Source organism: Haliotis asinina, chromosome 5 (assembly GCF_037392515.1).
Source record: "Haliotis asinina isolate JCU_RB_2024 chromosome 5, JCU_Hal_asi_v2, whole genome shotgun sequence".
NCBI classification, from domain to species: Eukaryota; Metazoa; Mollusca; class Gastropoda; order Lepetellida; family Haliotidae; genus Haliotis; species Haliotis asinina.
This window is the reverse complement of record NC_090284.1, coordinates 3,268,684-3,285,950: the sequence shown is the minus strand read 5'-3', so window position 1 is coordinate 3,285,950 and position 17,267 is coordinate 3,268,684. Positions and strand designations below refer to the sequence as shown.

Below are 17,267 nucleotides of genomic sequence, written 5' to 3'. Positions count from 1 at the left end.
TTCAGTTAAAGACTGACAGTTCCTGCAACACGTGACATTAGCGTTGTCCATTCTGAGACTATATACAAAAGCCAAGGGTACAAGCACTGCCGGTTCCTGCAACCGGTGGCATATTAGACGTTGCACATTCTGAAACTATGTCCAACAACCAAGGGTTCAATTAAAGACTGACAGTTCCTGCAACACGTGACATTAGCGTTGTACATTCTGAGACAATATTCATCATGCAAGGATTCAAACAAATACTGCCAGTTCCTGCAATACGGGGTATCAGACGTTGTACATTCTATATCCGACATACAAGGGTTCTGGTGCGGAGTAGCTAGCATTCCTGAAGTTATATCATCTGTCAACACTAATGCCATGCACAAATTCCACAATCTGTATTACCAACTTCCTCCACTAGAACATACGCTATACGACGACGAGGTTCTATCAATCACGAGTATTCCGTGGACCTAACTTCCTGTCCATGTAAGGCCATACTGACGCTAATGGCCCTATCTATCACCATCTACAACAAGGTGGATGTAAAGTTTCACTTAAATGACTATACATATACATGATATGCTCACTCTGCTAGGATCCTCATTCATTGATGCCAAACGGAGACTGATGACAAAGAAGCTATGGGCGGCGAGGAGAATGCATGTCCGTAAGAACAGCTACATGATCAAGGTTGTATATATTATCCATATATCTGTGTCTACCCATTCCGGGTACATACCGTGATACAACCACAGTGACATACAGGATCTTTTCCATGTAACGCGGATACTAGAACGGTTAACTGCCTTCCTTGGTTACAGATAACCTGCCGTTATCTGTGGCATCCATCGTGAAGATTAAGTGGAAGATAGGACCAAAATAACCCAACCGTAAAACAAGTCTAAATAACACAGCAGTCCCCACTCCGTGATTTACTCTTGCTGATTGTGATTTATAGTTTCCCGAAGGTGAAGGACATTTGATCGATTATTTATAGTGGTGGTTAAATCAGGATGTTTCATATCGCCATGTACTATAAGGTCATATTTAATGAAATTAATAGTTTTCCCCTTAATGCACTCAAGAACTTAATTCAGCATGGGAGCTCGACCAATGTTTGATGCCTTCTTGCGATTTTACGTTCGCTTCTCTCTGCATGAAACAAGACGTGGAAAGTCCGTCTGACGGCTGGAGTTGTACCGTCGTCACAAACCTTACAGCCAATCAAGGCCGTAAAATAGTATTTTCATTCGCAAAACTTAACTGAAAACCCAATCAACTGACACAGTTTCACTGCTGGACAGATGTTTCAGTTTTCTACTTCGCAGCTTGTAACGTGCCACACAGAGAAAGAGCTGGGCCAGCGTTCTGTGCGGGCTTTTGCCTTCGTAGCGACAGGCCAGAGACGGCCTTGTTACCCACAACCGCGTATACAAAAGCAGAAACGTTACAGTGTCTCTAATTACATTTGTCCGTTTCCGCCAACACGACATCATTCAGAGATATGAGTGCAGAGGTGGAAAAAACATTTCATTAACTTTGCATTGATTAACAATATTAACCCCATTTTGTAAACCCAGCCTGAATGACATGCTAACCCAGCCTGAATGAAATGCAGACACAGATTATGTCCCCACAACACATGTGGACACATACAAGGGACTGAGATGTTTAGTCCGTTGTATGTGGTGTTGAACGCCGAACTCAGCCGTATTCCAGATGACAGTCAGCTTGCAGGAGATCAATGGTGATTTTCCCACATAGGAACGTTCTCGGCAGCCACGCACGTGTATATAAATATACATGGAGCTATATCTAAGGTTTTATAACACAGTCAGGTTATAAATAATTTTGCAACATGGATGTGTTTACATCAACCCTTGCTGGGGGTAAATTATGACCAGGACATCTGAATTTCAGTAACGTACGGTGTTAGCTTTTTGCCGGAGATAAAATGTAGGGTTATGAACATTATCTGTTTTTAAATTCGCCATATGTTTCCCCTCTGTGCGAGCTGGTTATGATAGAATACCGCATTTCATGATCTCTATCACATTTCGTTTAAAATTTTAATGAAGCTTGTCCATTAACACTTCCAGTGTCCTTGATAGTGGCTGCCGATGATTAACTTTCAACATCACCTGGTATAACGTGAACAGTACCACGTGAGTAGTAATTATCAGATAACAGCTCTGTGCAGAAAAAACGGTCTTTGATGCCAAACATAAACTAGATATGGAATTGGGCGCACGTTAGTACCCTCCATGCATGCCGCTAATAATAACTGTGAGTGTTAACGCTAAAACGTGTGGTCCAGGCGTAGAGGGAGGAGGGTAGAGACGGCCACTACCCAATTCCCAATAGATAACAGACTGACGTTTTTTGTTTTTGTTTTTACAAAAGGCCATTTGGCAAACCTTCGGTTATACATAAGCCTTTACATCAAATTCACACAGAGTTAGGTGGGGTAGTCCTGTGGATACAGGTTCCTTCGTAGCGACAAAGACACGGGTCCGATGCCCAGCAAGACTACAAAGTGCCAAGCCAGTTCCTGTTTCCTCGCCTTAATATGGTTGGTTTATTTCCCAACACGAGGTTAAACTCAATCATTCAAGGAATGAATCGGCAACCCAACCAGACACACTCGTAGTTTGACACATACACATATTGTAAGCACGTCCTGTGCCAAAGAATAGAAGCATTCCCTCGGGTACCAGGGGCTCGGTGAATTAGTAGCAAGTTAAACCAGCGCGGAAATCCCGTAGACAGAGGCCGTGACTGGGTAGAGAAAAGAATGCTTGAACAGGACTGGGCGTTTCCGGAAGGTAACACAATACCACGTGACACGTTAACACGGCGCATATCAGATCATAAAAGGTTTCAAATCATCGAGTTTGTTTCCCTCTCTCATAGGTACAGTCAGCCTTAGAGGGGTGGGGTGAGGAGTCTGTAGGTTCCTTCACAAAAATCATTTGCGGTAACTGTGATTGACCAGTCGTAACACCTTAATATTGTACGTGCCCTTCATTTGGTGCTAGTGACAATACAAACTGTGAGTCTTGACAAAACACTTGTTTATTTTTTCAACTAAACAGGTTTCACAGGCATTCAGAGACAGTATCTAGTGGTAGAGCTTTCAGTACATTTCGTCAGTTGGAAAGAACTTATCAACATTTCAAATACATACAAACATATTATGTTTCGTCAGCCTTCGTGGTAACGGGGGTACTTGTATTTTGGTTGCACATTTGTAGTTTAGCTATTTTAATAACCTGAGGCACGTCACACTGTAAAAGATCAACTGTCAAAATTTGATCACGAAGGATCACGTAATATGAAAGCGTGTACAAGTGAAGCACCAATGCCTTTCTGAATTTGTGCATTATACAAAAAAATAATTAACAGTATTCGCACGAACATACATTCCCCAATATCACGTGCCCAGACCATGTGGAAATATAGAACAGAGCCACTTTCTTCTGTGTAAACCCAGAACAGTTTTGTACCCACCTCACGTACAAACGTCCAAGTTAGATATGATGAACATGTTACTATATCATATCAATACGTCCACGGATGACTTACAATCCCACGTCAAGCATAATTGTGAGATATGTTTCCACACGTGCAAATCAGGTCTGTAGTGAAAACATATCACATCAACCAACTTGTCGCTATGTATCAGCGAAACTGTTGTCTTTGCCTTTTATGGGTTGATGTTTAAATCATATTTCTGCGTAGACATGCTCTTTCGGTTCTTCACTTTGCGAATAGGTGGGTGGATTGTAGTCAGTGTACGCTTGCATAAGAAAGTACCAAGATGCATTTCAAATTACTGTGCTGGGATGTGCCCTGAGAGGTGACTCTATGCCCGGCTAGATTACTCACGTCAACGATTCTGTTTTAATAGGGGAACTGTTTGACAGTATCTCTGTTGGTTTAATATCCTTGAAAAGTAACAAATTGGATTATCAAAGCCTTGCAACAGGACTTGCAAGACTGATACCAACTTACAAGATTTTCCAAAATATGGTGCCCGGAGAACGGTCTTGATACTGGCCATAATTTTCAATAATCAAATAGACTCCAAGGTCGCTTGAACCTGCTATATCTGACCTTAGCCTATGACACGACTAACATCGTACATATGCCTGAGGAAATTCACATGTTGCAAAACTGACAGTGTTTTGGGCTTGACTTCAGTAAGTCTTTCGAAGGAGGCAGAGGATCCTTTCAGTGGTCCTCTCATCTTTCGGTGGCTCTCTCCTCTTTCGTTGGTCCTCTCATCTTTCGATGGTCCTCTCATCTTTCGGTGGCCCTCTCCTCTTTGGGTGGTCCTCTCATCTTTCGGTGGTCTTCTCCTGTACCATGGATTGAGACAAGATCAACAGGACTGAAACCCAAGGATTCTTAAACGGACTCCCTAACAACAAACAACAACATATGAACACCTTCATCCAACTCCTGGTCAGTCCTTATATGACTGTTGTGAAGGTGCAAGTGACAAACTTTCTATTTGTCAAGAGAGTATCTCCCGATACCCTACATAAAATTCTCAAACAAAACAAACTGATACGATCGAAACCACCACTGCCCTCTCCTCAGTATACCACCTATCAAACAAAATTCCGTTTGCCCTACCAAACACATCAAAAGTACTACTATTACCTTTCTTAGCAGACCCACCTGTGAAGTTCAGGGATGGAAATGATCTTCAGCAACCCATGTTTATGGGAATTCATAAGCTTTCAAAACTCCTATGAACATGTTTGAAAGTTGTCAGCTTGTGCTTTCTTTTCCATATCTATACTAATCTATCACTCAGCGCCACTTTCTCCTCATTAATTATCTGTGTGTTTTTTTCTCCAATATCCCGTTTTTCTTTGGATAGAATATATATTATATACGAAAGAAGGAACATACATATATTCAGCATGAGATTGTATTGTACCGTATATCATATGTAGTAGCGTATATCCACAGCGGAATCTGTGTACTGAATCCTGCTAACATGGGAGTACGTAGAATGAATACTCATCATGCATGACTGCGTGCAATGAACATACGTGACACTATCCCTGGAACAGTTCATCTGGGGTATATAGCAGACCACACTGGAAACAAATCCACAAAAGACACAGATGATTGTAAAGGTGATTTTGGTTTTTTTGTGTGTGTTTTAATGTAATTTTCTGTTTCAAGTTGTTGTTTTTCCTCTGTGAGATATATTTTTCATGTTTTTGTTGACTTTCGTTTGTATTCAGTAAACAAACGGAAATAGGAAATATGTTCCACAATTAGGTGCCCCTATTCAGCTATTCAGGTAATGTCTAAATGTAGTATCGAGATTCTCACAACATTGGGGGGTGGGGGGGGGGCAGTGATACTGACAGGTCAAGACCCGGTTAGTTAATTGTCTGCATTGTAGTGTCTAGTTCGAAAATTGCTGAAGGTGATCTAACAATCGAAACTTACTGGAAAGTGTTGTTCATATGAATAAACTCGTATTCCAGCCAAGGCCTACAGCGTCGCCTTGGTAAAGCATATATAGTGAGAGGTCGTCTAGTTATAAGCTGGACTACGGAAAGTGCTGCATTTTCTGTTTACATTCATGGAAAACGATACGTTCGCATTTCTCACTATGTGATATATGTTATTAATATTATTTGGCTCCCTGAAATACTTCAGGTATCCTATTGTGAGAAAATTTCATTCAGAAGAAGCACTGTCGCTGAACTGATATGGTGTTGCATGACGTTTTGTGTTTACAGAGTAGCGTCCCTTGATACATTCCCGGAGGATAAAGTTAGAAATGTTCTCATATCCGGTGTAGATATTTCCTGTCATGTTGTAAGTCTGTACGTTAAACGCAATAAGTTGAATGTTGTCTGGGACGTTGACATTTCTCAAAACGGACAGTAGAAGAATGTCAGCACTTTGTCCCGAGAATGGTTTGAAAGAACTGTGATCAAAGGTGTAATTTTAGAGAAATTTACGCGTTCCGCTTTATTTTTAGCCTTGGAAACGGTCCCAGAACTGAGGGTCATACTCCGTACAGTAAGTGTTATATAGTAGCGTTACACAATCAGACATGTGAGAACAGGGTGTATGTGCATGACTGTGTATCCGATCATCTATGCGTTTAAATACGTCTCCGATAACAATTTAAAGTGAGATCTTATCTCTTTCTGTGAATATTTCTGTATCGACGTATAGGATGGTGTCGTTGCCACGGAGTTAAGTTATTATTGTTCAATTGTAAGAGTACTTTCTAACTGTAACCGAATACTAAAAACAAATTAGTATCCAGGGCACGTGAATAAAGGCATCAAAGACAAGTTAATCCTTAGACTTTATATAGTACAATACTGAGCCACAGTTAGCAACACTACACAATCACAGTCTGTATATCATAATAGACCTGCTGTGAGCAACGTCATATACACCAGTAATTACTAGTACACATCTAAACAAAGAAGTGCTAAACCTTTCAGCTGAATTTACTTGGGATGTTATCATGTCCAACATGAGACGTCTATGTTCAAGAATACTTTTGAAGATTCATCTAGCAAAGTCCTTTGAGATACTTTCATTCAGAAAGAACAAAAGCATGTGGTATATTCTGCCTTTTTTATCCATTGTAAGTTGTCATCTCTTTGCCTCAGTTTACCTTGTTGACTCATCTTCTTTGCTAGTCAGTGTAGCTATCTGTTGAAAAAGTGAAAATATCAAGTCACAATTATTGAGGAATAGAAGTATTGATGTAATTTATGTATATATATTACTCCATATTCTTGGTTGCAGGTCTGAAGGATGTCTTCCCCAACACCAAAAGCTCTTCCAGCTCCTACTTTCGGCATCATAACTGATATTCAGTATGCTGATGTCGATGACAGTTATAATTTCCATGGTACCCATCAGAGATACTACAGAAACTCACTGAACCTGTTGAAAAATGCTGTGAACTACTGGAGAGATTGTCAGCCCAAGGTTGACTTTGTCCTGCAATTAGGGGACATAATTGATGGGAAAAACAAAAAGGATGACGCATCTAGAACTGCCCTAATGGCAGTCATGGCACCCTTTGCAAGCCTAAGGAAATCTGTTTATCATGTTATAGGCAATCATGAATGTTACAACTTTTCTCAGGATTTCCTTCTTAAATCTGCCCTCAACTCTGCAGCACGTGTCAACTGTAAAGGAGTTGCAGGCAAAGCATTTTACACATTTCTTGCCTCCCCCGCACTGCGCATAGTGGTTCTTGACTGCTATGAAGTGAGTGTTATTTCTGCCCCTGAAAATACCCCTGAACATGATGAAGCTAAGAGAATCTTACAGAGAAATCCAAATGCAGACAAGAATGAACCGCATGGAATGGGAACAGACAGACGCTTTGTGGCATATAATGGAGGAGTTACTAGCGGTCAGCTTGAATGGCTAGATCAAGTCTTATTGGAGGCAGACTCAAACAGAGAAAATGTTATACTTGTTGGTGAGTACATGTGGTAAGCCAGGGTCCCTTATTAGTATGAAAATGTGAAAAGACAGTGTATCGATATCCAAGATGGATGAAGTTTTAAGTGTTTTTTAATTTTCATTTGTAATAGATTTAACAATGAATAATGATTTGTTTCGACCCTTCTGTTGGGTGTTTATCAATATGAGGATATCTGACATCAAGTGTGATCTTTGAATACAAGTTTCAGTATTACAATGTTTTTAAGATGGAATTTGTTGTTTTAGCCCTTCACAGAATACTGGAACATCTTACTGAATAATCCTTCTACTCATATTCCTTGGGTTGGGTCTCACATGCACAATGTATGTTCCAGGCCACACCCCCATATTTCCTGCAAGTGCTGACCCATCCTGCCTGTGCTGGAACTATGATGACATTCTGTGTGTCATCTACAAACACTCGTGTGTGTCGGCCTACATGGCAGGTCATGACCATGACGGGGGATCTGCTACTGACAGTGGAGGTATTCTACACATCACATTCCCAGCTGTTATTGAGACTGAGCCAGGGAACAATGCGTTTGGGACAGCCACCATGTATTGTGATAGAATAGAAATAGTAGGACAGGGGCGTGTACCAAATTACTCAATTAAACTCCGGTATCCAACCCTGATTTTATGATGGAAGGAGATAGATATGTCCATTGATACTGACTGTGATAGAGCAAAGGATATGACAAGTGATCCATGTAGTCTTAGAAGCTTGTGGTCCAACGTTTTCCAGGCACATAGAGTTCAGGACTTTAGCAACTATGCACAGTAAATTCAAGAAATTAGTAATCAGTATAAATTTTGGGGATTACTTGTCAGAGCACATTTCATTCAGCAGTTTGTGAAGCACACTTGGTCTAGCGCCAACTACAAGAAATCTTCAGGAAGGGCTGGACACATGATGAATGCTTACTGTCCAGGTATCTCCTGTGGTGCTTGTGATCAGACCACAGATACTACATGAAACTAATAATAATGTTACACGTAGTTCAGAAGGATTTACTTCAGTGTACATTCAATGTATTAAGAGAGTAGATTTGTGCCATGCTTCTGGTTATCTTAAGTAGTGATGCTGGTACAGTCTGCCAAGTTAGCTTGTGATGGATAGGTGAGATGACACCTATGATACTATGTCCTGCATGTGTTACACATGCCATCATATATCACCAGCACATGTTATTGTCATTTAGAGTTCTGTCACTCCATAAGTCAGCTAAACCTTAGACAGGCCTCAGATACCAGAGACCTTCTACATAGGTCTACTAGTCCAAGACAGGTGTTACTTACCAGAGATGACTCTACAGGTCAGCAATACCTACCCAGGCGTTTGACTGTGTAGATACCAGAGGCCATTCCATATGTCAACTAGATACCTTGACAGGCCTCAGGTGCCAGGGGCCAGTTCAAGATTTTAATAATTGTGATGGCTGTACACGAAGATGGATATGAGATTGATTCTATCGCCAACTTGAAGATATGTTGTATGAGTATACTTGAAGACAGACACCATAGGTCAACTAGCAACGTGAAGAAATTTACCATAGATGAACCAGAATATAGATACCACAGATCTTCTAGCAGATGATCCCCAAGGCTAACTTGAAGCATATAGCTTATATCTACTTGAACATGTTTTGCCAATGTATATATATGATGTGCACTTAGAACCCACAAGGTCTCACCAATAATATATATATATTTGTGTACACTGTTTGTCTGATGTCAGTCTGCATGTGCCATGTGACAGGTTGTGATAAGCTTACAGTGCATATGAGGATCCATTGTGTTCAGAGTATTTTTTTGGAATATGATTAGATTTGTCTACTGGTGCTTCTTGAAACTACCAAAGTACTGGGGAAGAGGGAGGGAGTCTGTGTTGATACAGGCTTTTAGCACCAAGTATTGTTTACATATACCTGATATCACCATATTCCATTTTGTTTTTACTTTATTTGGATCTAGTATTATCATGTATAATCTTTTCAACATTACAAATTTGTTTTACAACACATCAGTTCATGGGTAAATGTACCTTTAAACAGCATGGAATATTTTGCGGAGCCTAGTTTAGAATAATTGACTGAAGAAAGTGGATACATTTACACTAGTGAGTCTAAACCTTTGATGGGTGGTATAGTTTTTAAACTACTTATTTTGACGTGTCAATTTGAATCATTTCTACGTTAGAAAATTTCTTTTCCATTGACAGATTATATACAATGTTGGTGTTAAATGCCTGTGATTTTAAATGAGACGTTATCTAATGGAGAGACGGAAAAGTAGGAGCAAGGAGGTTAGGTTTTATGCTGTTCGGAACAGTGTATGTTCATATCACAGGGAGGGAGGGGAGCTCGAAGTGATGCCAGAATTTAATCACTATAGTGAAACCCGTTAGTATGGTAATGGTGCTGACAAACCTGTATACATAATCAGACCAGTCCGGGGTTCAAACCCACAAGCCGGCACGTCCATGGAACGCTACTGTGCACAGCCAATCGTGAGGCCTTACATGACTGAGCCACCCGTGCTGTAGGCAACACAACAGCTTGGTCTCATCCATGTCTGTCAGCCTTGTGCTCTATTGTGATATTTTGGGGGATTAAATGTCCACAAGCAATGTGATATATATATTAATAGCCACTATAGTTCATATGCATTTTGAAATATATTCCTTTTTGACTTAGTACATGACAGATGTATTGCATTATGTGCATTGTGTGTTTGACATAATAACGAGATGTAGCTGTATCTGTGTGGGATGTGCATATCGTGTTTAACTTGCCTTGCCTTACCTAAGAGGCTTATTGCCTGTTGTCAGTACAACAGCTGTAAAGGTAAATGGTTGTGTATTTACCAGTGACGTGTTATCTTCATTACAGATGTGTTGAATGGGTAATATGACAACTGTTCAGTTCACAACAGATATGTTCTAGGGTGTTGTCACTGCAGCTGTGGTGTTCACTACAGGTATGTTCTAGGGTGTTGTCACTGCAGCTGTGGTGTTCACTACAGGTATGTTCTAGGGTGTTGTCACTGCAGCTGTGGTGTTCACTACAGGTATGTTCAAAGGTGTTATTACTACAGCTGTGGTGTTCACTACAGATATGTTCCAGGGTGTTGTTACTACAGCTGTGGTGTTCACTACAGATTAGTCCTAGGGCGTTATTGCTACAGCTGTGGTGTTCACTACAAGTATGTTCAAAGGTGTTAATACTACAGCTGTGGTGTTAGCACTACAGACGTGTTCTGGGTGTTATTGCTACAGCTGTGGGATGTACGAAGGACATGTACAAGGTGAAAATGTGTTGTGGTGCAACAAGTGTATAGTGCACAATGCTCTGCTATGACAGAAATATGGAGTGAATAGGTCATGGTGATATGTGTATTTTAGTGTGATAAGTTGTATTAACATAAATTGTAAAGTGCTATATTCTCATGTTAATGTACAAGAAGTATAAATCCAGGGTTTGTTGATTGACTTCTGAGAGTTTTATTGTGCAACTAACATTTCTTTAATGGAAATGTTTCTTCAATGTTGTATTGCCACACGGTGTATACGCGTCCCTTGTAGAGGTAGACAAACCTCACAGTAACTGTTCTGTATATACACTGACAGTGTTACAGCTGATGCTGTTGGAGTTTGGGAGTGGCAGATTGGGGCTCATCAGGGTCCCCACCACACATCCACCCATCACCACAGATAAGAGGATGCGACACTTACGTGACATTTGAAGCGTGGACAGCAAAATATGCCTAAACACAGTATATGTTCTCAGGCCTGTGACGTTTTTTCTCAGTGTTTGACCTCAAGACATTACTCTGAATTTGTAATGCTGAATTTAGTTTTCTTTTGTTGTGTTTTTGCTATTGTTGTTGTCATTGAACTAAGACTGTTTTGTTGAGCATTACCATGTAAATGAATGTGAGAAATTGACTGCAGTGGAAGTATGCTTGTTAACTTATTTCATTTGTTTGTTTTTAATAAAAGTGGGACATCCATCACCAAGGATATGTATTGTTTGCATATTGGGCATTTTATGACATAAATTGTCAAAACATTTGAAGAATTTGTTGTTTTTGTCATGAAGCATTTAAAGAAAGTAGCTTATGTAACTATAGTGATGTTTTATAAGTTGTTATATTTCAGTCGTATCGCAACCATAAGCATTTCAGCAGTGGGCATCCAAAAGAAACTGCATTCTGAGGTGAATCGGTACAAGTACAAGTGTTTGGGATCACATTTCTTTAATGTGATCCCAAACACTAACAGGCTGCTTGGAACATCACATATATGCCATCTCAGCCATGTAGCCAGAAGAGAACTGCCTTGAACAAACCATGGCCATGATGATATTCTCAGTGAGTCAGGGACTGGAACTTACTTTCCACAGATCGTGACTGCAATGGTTAACAGAAAAAGCTTCCGAACACTGGACAGACAAGAAGGAAATGTGATGTATCTTTGATTTATTACAGTCAACATGCACCAGTGAAAAACATCTGGATATATTAAAATACAATAACTTAGCACTCTTGTATGTCACTGCCATGCTATTTACAATTGTTGTATGGAAGTATAATTTGTGCATGCATGCAGGCTTTGCAAAAATGACCCGTGTAGTAAAATATCCAGATGTGAGAATATTCTCACTGGACAGAAAACTGTTGCAACTAGAGCAGATAGCTCTGACATCTAGATCAGTTTGTAAACAACAAAATACTGGAGGCGGTTGCACTACCATGATATACAAAACTGATGTTTCAAGTATATACAAATAGGACAATCCATGTGACTATCCCGAGCAAATGTGAGTGAAAGGGTATTTGCAGACACTGAGGCAAAGTCCTTTGTTGTTTCATGTTGTTTTTCTGATATAAATGAATTTGACAGAGTGGGTTTGAAAAAGAGGCAGGGTGTCTTAAAGTTAGGCATAGGAATTAAAGAGAGTGGTTTAATGCCACTTGGACTAATATTCCACGTATATCATGGACCCCAGGATTTGATGAGTTCTTGATGTGTTATTTCCCAAGTTGGTCTACTTGTCACACCAAAAATTCTAAAGATTGATCTCATGTTATTATGAATGTACAGAGAAAATCCATTTACATAAGCTCATATGGAAGTGTTGGTCAGAAAGAGGTCTGTCATGAAGGCTTGTTTTCTTTGCCATCAAACATGGACTTCAGCAACTGTTTCTGAGACTCCCCGGATCGGAACAACCTCAACATCAAGGATGGCTTTCCAGGAGATGGCACAACATCTTCATCCAGCTGGTCACAGGGAGGGGTAGTGAGACAGTCGGTTGTGTTCTTCAGTACAAACTCAGGGAGGTTGCATGGGTTGAAGTCACAGTGCTTCTTGTGTGAAGCTAGCTGTTGGAGCTGCCCCACAAACTCACAGCCAGCAGCTCTGTGGGGGCAGGCCACCTGGCACAGACAACCATCAGGTATTACTACAACATCAACTACAGACTTCAGAAGTTGTGGTATATGTTATTTTAACATTTCAATCATGCTGCATTTTCCAGTCCTTGATTTCTCCACACTGTTATCATAAATACACTGGACCAGCTTGTGGACATTTCTTTGTTTGAGTGAGTGAGTGAGTGAGTTTAGTTTTACGTCGCACTTAGCAATATTCCAGCTATATGGCGACGGTCTGTAAATAATCGAGTCTGGACCAGACAATCCAGTGATCAACAACATGAGCATTGATCTGCGCAATGGGGAACCGATGACATGTGTCAACCACGTCAGCGAGTCTGACCACCCGATCCCGTTAGTCGCCTCTTACGACAAGCATAGTCACCTTTTATGGCAAACATGGGTTGCTGAAGGCCTATTCTACCCCGGGACCTTCACGGGTCTTCGTTGTTTGAAAACCAATTTGGAAAACATGATACTAGAAAAATGCCCTCCAGAAAAATCACCCATAAATAGTAAGTGAAGCCCAGTGTGAAGTTTGTGGGTGGAGATGGGAATGACACTTCCAAACTGAACCTTTGGGTGGTGAAAGGGTCCAAGTACTTACATTCACAACTTGGATATAATAAACAGATAATCGATCATGCAATTCATCTGGCTCTATACATAGTAGTAGTCCGTTCAATTTAGCTTTGGTCATGTGGACAAGGCACCTAACTAAGATTGTACAGCCTGGGGTTCAAATTTGATCTTGGTACACAGAAATGTTACAGCCTCTGTATCATACAGTGTTTCCCAAAATAAGCACCCAGGTGCTTATTTTTTCAACAGACTGAGGACAGCACTTATTGAAGACCGAGAGCTTTTTGCACTTCCTGGATGTACCATAATTGTACTTATTTGGGACATGGCACTTATTGGAGAAAATACAGTAGGTGGAATATTGCAAGTTTTGTATTTAACAACACAGAAAGGTATATACCATCTGGTCCCCAATGATATTCTCGAGGATAAAGTCATTATGGAGGTGATGGGCTTGCAGGGGTTTCCTGTAAAAAACAACAACATATGGCTGTCATTTACATTATAAAGGTGACTCAACTTCACTTTCAGCAGAACTGGAGTTTTAACACTGGTAGTGAAACCCATACTCAGTGGATCCTGGCAGGGTAAGGGGAAGCAACTATGTACAGGGAACTGTTTTAAACAACAGAAGTGCTGATACATTGGTGACACATCAGTCTTATTTTACTATTCATGGTTGCAGCACCTATAACCATAAATAAGTCACAAACATACATACAGAGATGCCAACCCTGAGTCAAATGAAGGAAGGAGTCATGTCCAAAGGAGCTCTGAAGGTGTGAGTTGGGGGTAAGCATGAGAAGGGCATCGGGATCCTTTTGACTTATCCTCATACTTACCCAGATAATACTTCACTCAAATGAACGTACTCAAACGGCTATTGGCTAAAATTCTAACCATATTTGTATTTTCTAAAAGTCTAAGTTTTTTACAGACAAATCGAACAGTAGATTTTGTGTTTGAAGAGTAACTCAGCCCAAATCGGAGAGGTCGGCATCTCTGATACATATGCCTGCATTCTGTTCCATCAATCTGTATTAGTTAGAGCTAGTGCCAAGACCATAGCAGCTCCCATACTTTATCATAGCCTTACAAGGGATAGCACTAAGATGATAGCAGCTCCCATGCTTTAACATAGCCTTACAAGTGATAGCACTAAGATGATAGCAGCTCCCACACTTTAACATAGCCTTACAAGTGATAGCACTAAGATGATAGCAGCTCCCATGCTTTAACATAGCCTTACAAGTGATAGCACTGAGATGATAGCAGCTCCCATGCTTTAACATAGCCTTACAAGTGATAGCACTAAGACGATAGCAGCTCCCACGCTTTAACATAGCCTTACAAGTGATAGCACTAAGATGTTAGCAGCTCCCACACTTTAACATAGCCTTACAAGTGATAGCACTAAGATGATAGCAGCTCCCATGCTTTAACATAGCCTTACAAGTGATAGCACTAAGATGTTAGCAGCTCCCATACTTTAACATAGCCTTACAAGTGATAGCACTAAGATGATAGCAGCTCCCATGCTTTAACATAGCCTTACAAGTGATAGCACTTAGACGATAGCAGCTCCCACACTTTAACATAGCCTTACAAGTGATAGCACTAAGACGATAGCAGCTCCCATGCTTTAACATAGCCTTACAAGTGATAGCACTAAGATGTTAGCAGCTCCCACACTTTAACATAGCCTTACAAGTGATAGCATTAAGATGATAGCAGCTCCCATGCTTTAACATAGCCTTACAAGGGATAGCACTAAGACGATAGCAGCTCCCATGCTTTAACATAGCCTTACAAGTGATAGCACTAAGATGTTAGCAGCTCCCACGCTTTAACATAGCCTTACAAGTGATAGCATTAAGATGATAGCAGCTCCCATGCTTTAACATAGCCTTACAAGTGATAGCACTAAGATGATAGTAGCTTCCCTACTTTAACATAGTCTTGCGAGTTCTGCAACAGTCATACAGCTAAGAAAATAGAGGCTTCCATACAGCAGCCATAGAAATAAAACAACAGCACCTTTCATACTTTACCACTGCTTTACAACAGTTATTGTGGCCATAGCTCTATAGCCTATGATGACAGAAATCAGCAACTGACCTCTAAAATCACACTGTGGAACACACCCCTAACCCTAGACTGAATTCTGTCAGTGACTGGTCATATCTGTGTCCCCCTGTTTAACCCATGCACCATGTGCACAGACCAGTGCCTCCTCACCTGTCCTCTGGGCAGGTCCTCCCATGTTTCAGCCAAGGTAGAATACACTGCAAAATACATGGCCAATATTAACATAAGAAAAAAAGTGAGTGGGTTTAGTTTTACGCCACTCAACAATATTCCAGCTATATGGCGGCGGTCTATAAATAATAATTGTCTGGACCAGACGATCAAGTGATCAACAACATGAGCATCGATCTGCGCAACTGGGAACGAATGACATGTGTCAACCAAGTCAGCGAGCCTGACCACCCGACCCCATTAATTGCCTCTTACGACAAGCACAGTCACCTTTTATGGCAAGTATGGGTTGCTGAAGTTGAAGAAAAAAAAGGGATACCGCACAATGTTTTATTGTGTTTAAACTATTAGGCAAAAAAACTTACAGTACATACTCATGATAAGGAAACACATTCAAATAACTTTAAAAAAAGATTGCATGGTCTATTTTTATACTATTTTGGCCTCCAATTATACATGTTGACTATGATTTTCCCCAACAAACTCGCCTATGAAAAGCCATGTTCGACCTTCAGGCATCCACATTTGCCATGGTGATTAAAGTGATCACTGAATGAAAGTATTGTTGTACCTTTTTACAGAAACTGTGACCACATGGGGCCCTTTGTGGTTCTGAGAACACCTCCTGGCATATTGAGCAGTACAGGTGGCGGCTTACGGACTCTGGGTTCAAAAAGTATCGAGGCCTGTATGAATAGGACGGAAGGAGGAATATGTAAAAAAGACGTGAAAATCACAAGCATTTTGCACAAAACAAATTCCTGAAATGGAACCTCAACTTATCTGCTTACCTTTAATTTTCATAAAACATAGCCCTTTGACCTCATGGCTGCTTTGGGTGGTTCGTGTAATTATTTTTATCCAAAATTTCCACAGATTTACATGGGTGAAATCATGAAGACTTTAACAGGTACACGTTCCGCTTTTAACCCCTACCCCAATCAAAAGCCAAAATTACAAACTGACATGCATACCTCACCCTAAATATACATTCAGTAAACTGGAACAGGTATAAGAAACAATCAATGAACTTGCTGCAGTGTTGGAATATTGCAGGAGCAACTGTTTCCCCAATATCTCGTTTCAGTAAACATTAAATCAACTGACATCACAGATAAATGCCTAGCAAAAGACACTAAGGTGACTCTTTGTGAAGCGTTCCTTTGCAAGACTCAAGAGTCCATTGTTTTGTCAGGATGCATGAAGAAAGAGCAGGCCTCTGTGATACGGTAGTTACAGTAACAAGGAATGAATTCTAATGATGTCCTATTTATGAGCTGAGTATTTACCCCTCTTCTGCTAAAGTGTTTCTTTCGAATTTGTTATCCTGTTTCCTTTTGGACATGATTATTGAATCTGTCAGATTTGAAACAGCCGCGTCTGATGTCAGATGTAGCCCACTTCCGTGATGCATAACCGGGACTGTCCATTAACACAAATGTAAAATTAGGATTAGACTGAACTTGTTTGTCAGTGTCTTTCCTTTTGCACACCGCTGACACAAA

At 40.5% G+C, this 17,267-nt stretch overlaps 2 protein-coding genes across 2 annotated transcripts; one reads left to right on the top strand and one right to left on the bottom strand.

Moving 5' to 3' along the window:
• Positions 1-5,802: 5,802 nt before the first annotated feature.
• LOC137284666 (manganese-dependent ADP-ribose/CDP-alcohol diphosphatase-like) lies at positions 5,803-9,203 on the top strand. The gene is made up of 3 exons (XM_067816572.1): positions 5,803-6,045; positions 6,793-7,480; positions 7,821-9,203. The coding sequence occupies exons 2-3, from the start codon at positions 6,802-6,804 to the stop codon at positions 8,126-8,128; spliced, it is 987 nt and encodes a 328-aa protein (XP_067672673.1). The 5' UTR covers positions 5,803-6,045; positions 6,793-6,801; the 3' UTR covers positions 8,129-9,203.
• Positions 9,204-11,947: 2,744 nt separating this feature from the next.
• LOC137284087 (RING finger protein 151-like) lies at positions 11,948-17,198 on the bottom strand. The gene is made up of 5 exons (XM_067815767.1): positions 17,052-17,198; positions 16,334-16,448; positions 15,742-15,788; positions 13,904-13,970; positions 11,948-12,924 (listed from the first exon to the last, which is right to left on the bottom strand). The coding sequence occupies exons 1-5, from the start codon at positions 17,174-17,176 to the stop codon at positions 12,643-12,645; spliced, it is 636 nt and encodes a 211-aa protein (XP_067671868.1). The 5' UTR covers positions 17,177-17,198; the 3' UTR covers positions 11,948-12,642.
• Between the last annotated feature and the right edge of the window lie 69 nt (positions 17,199-17,267).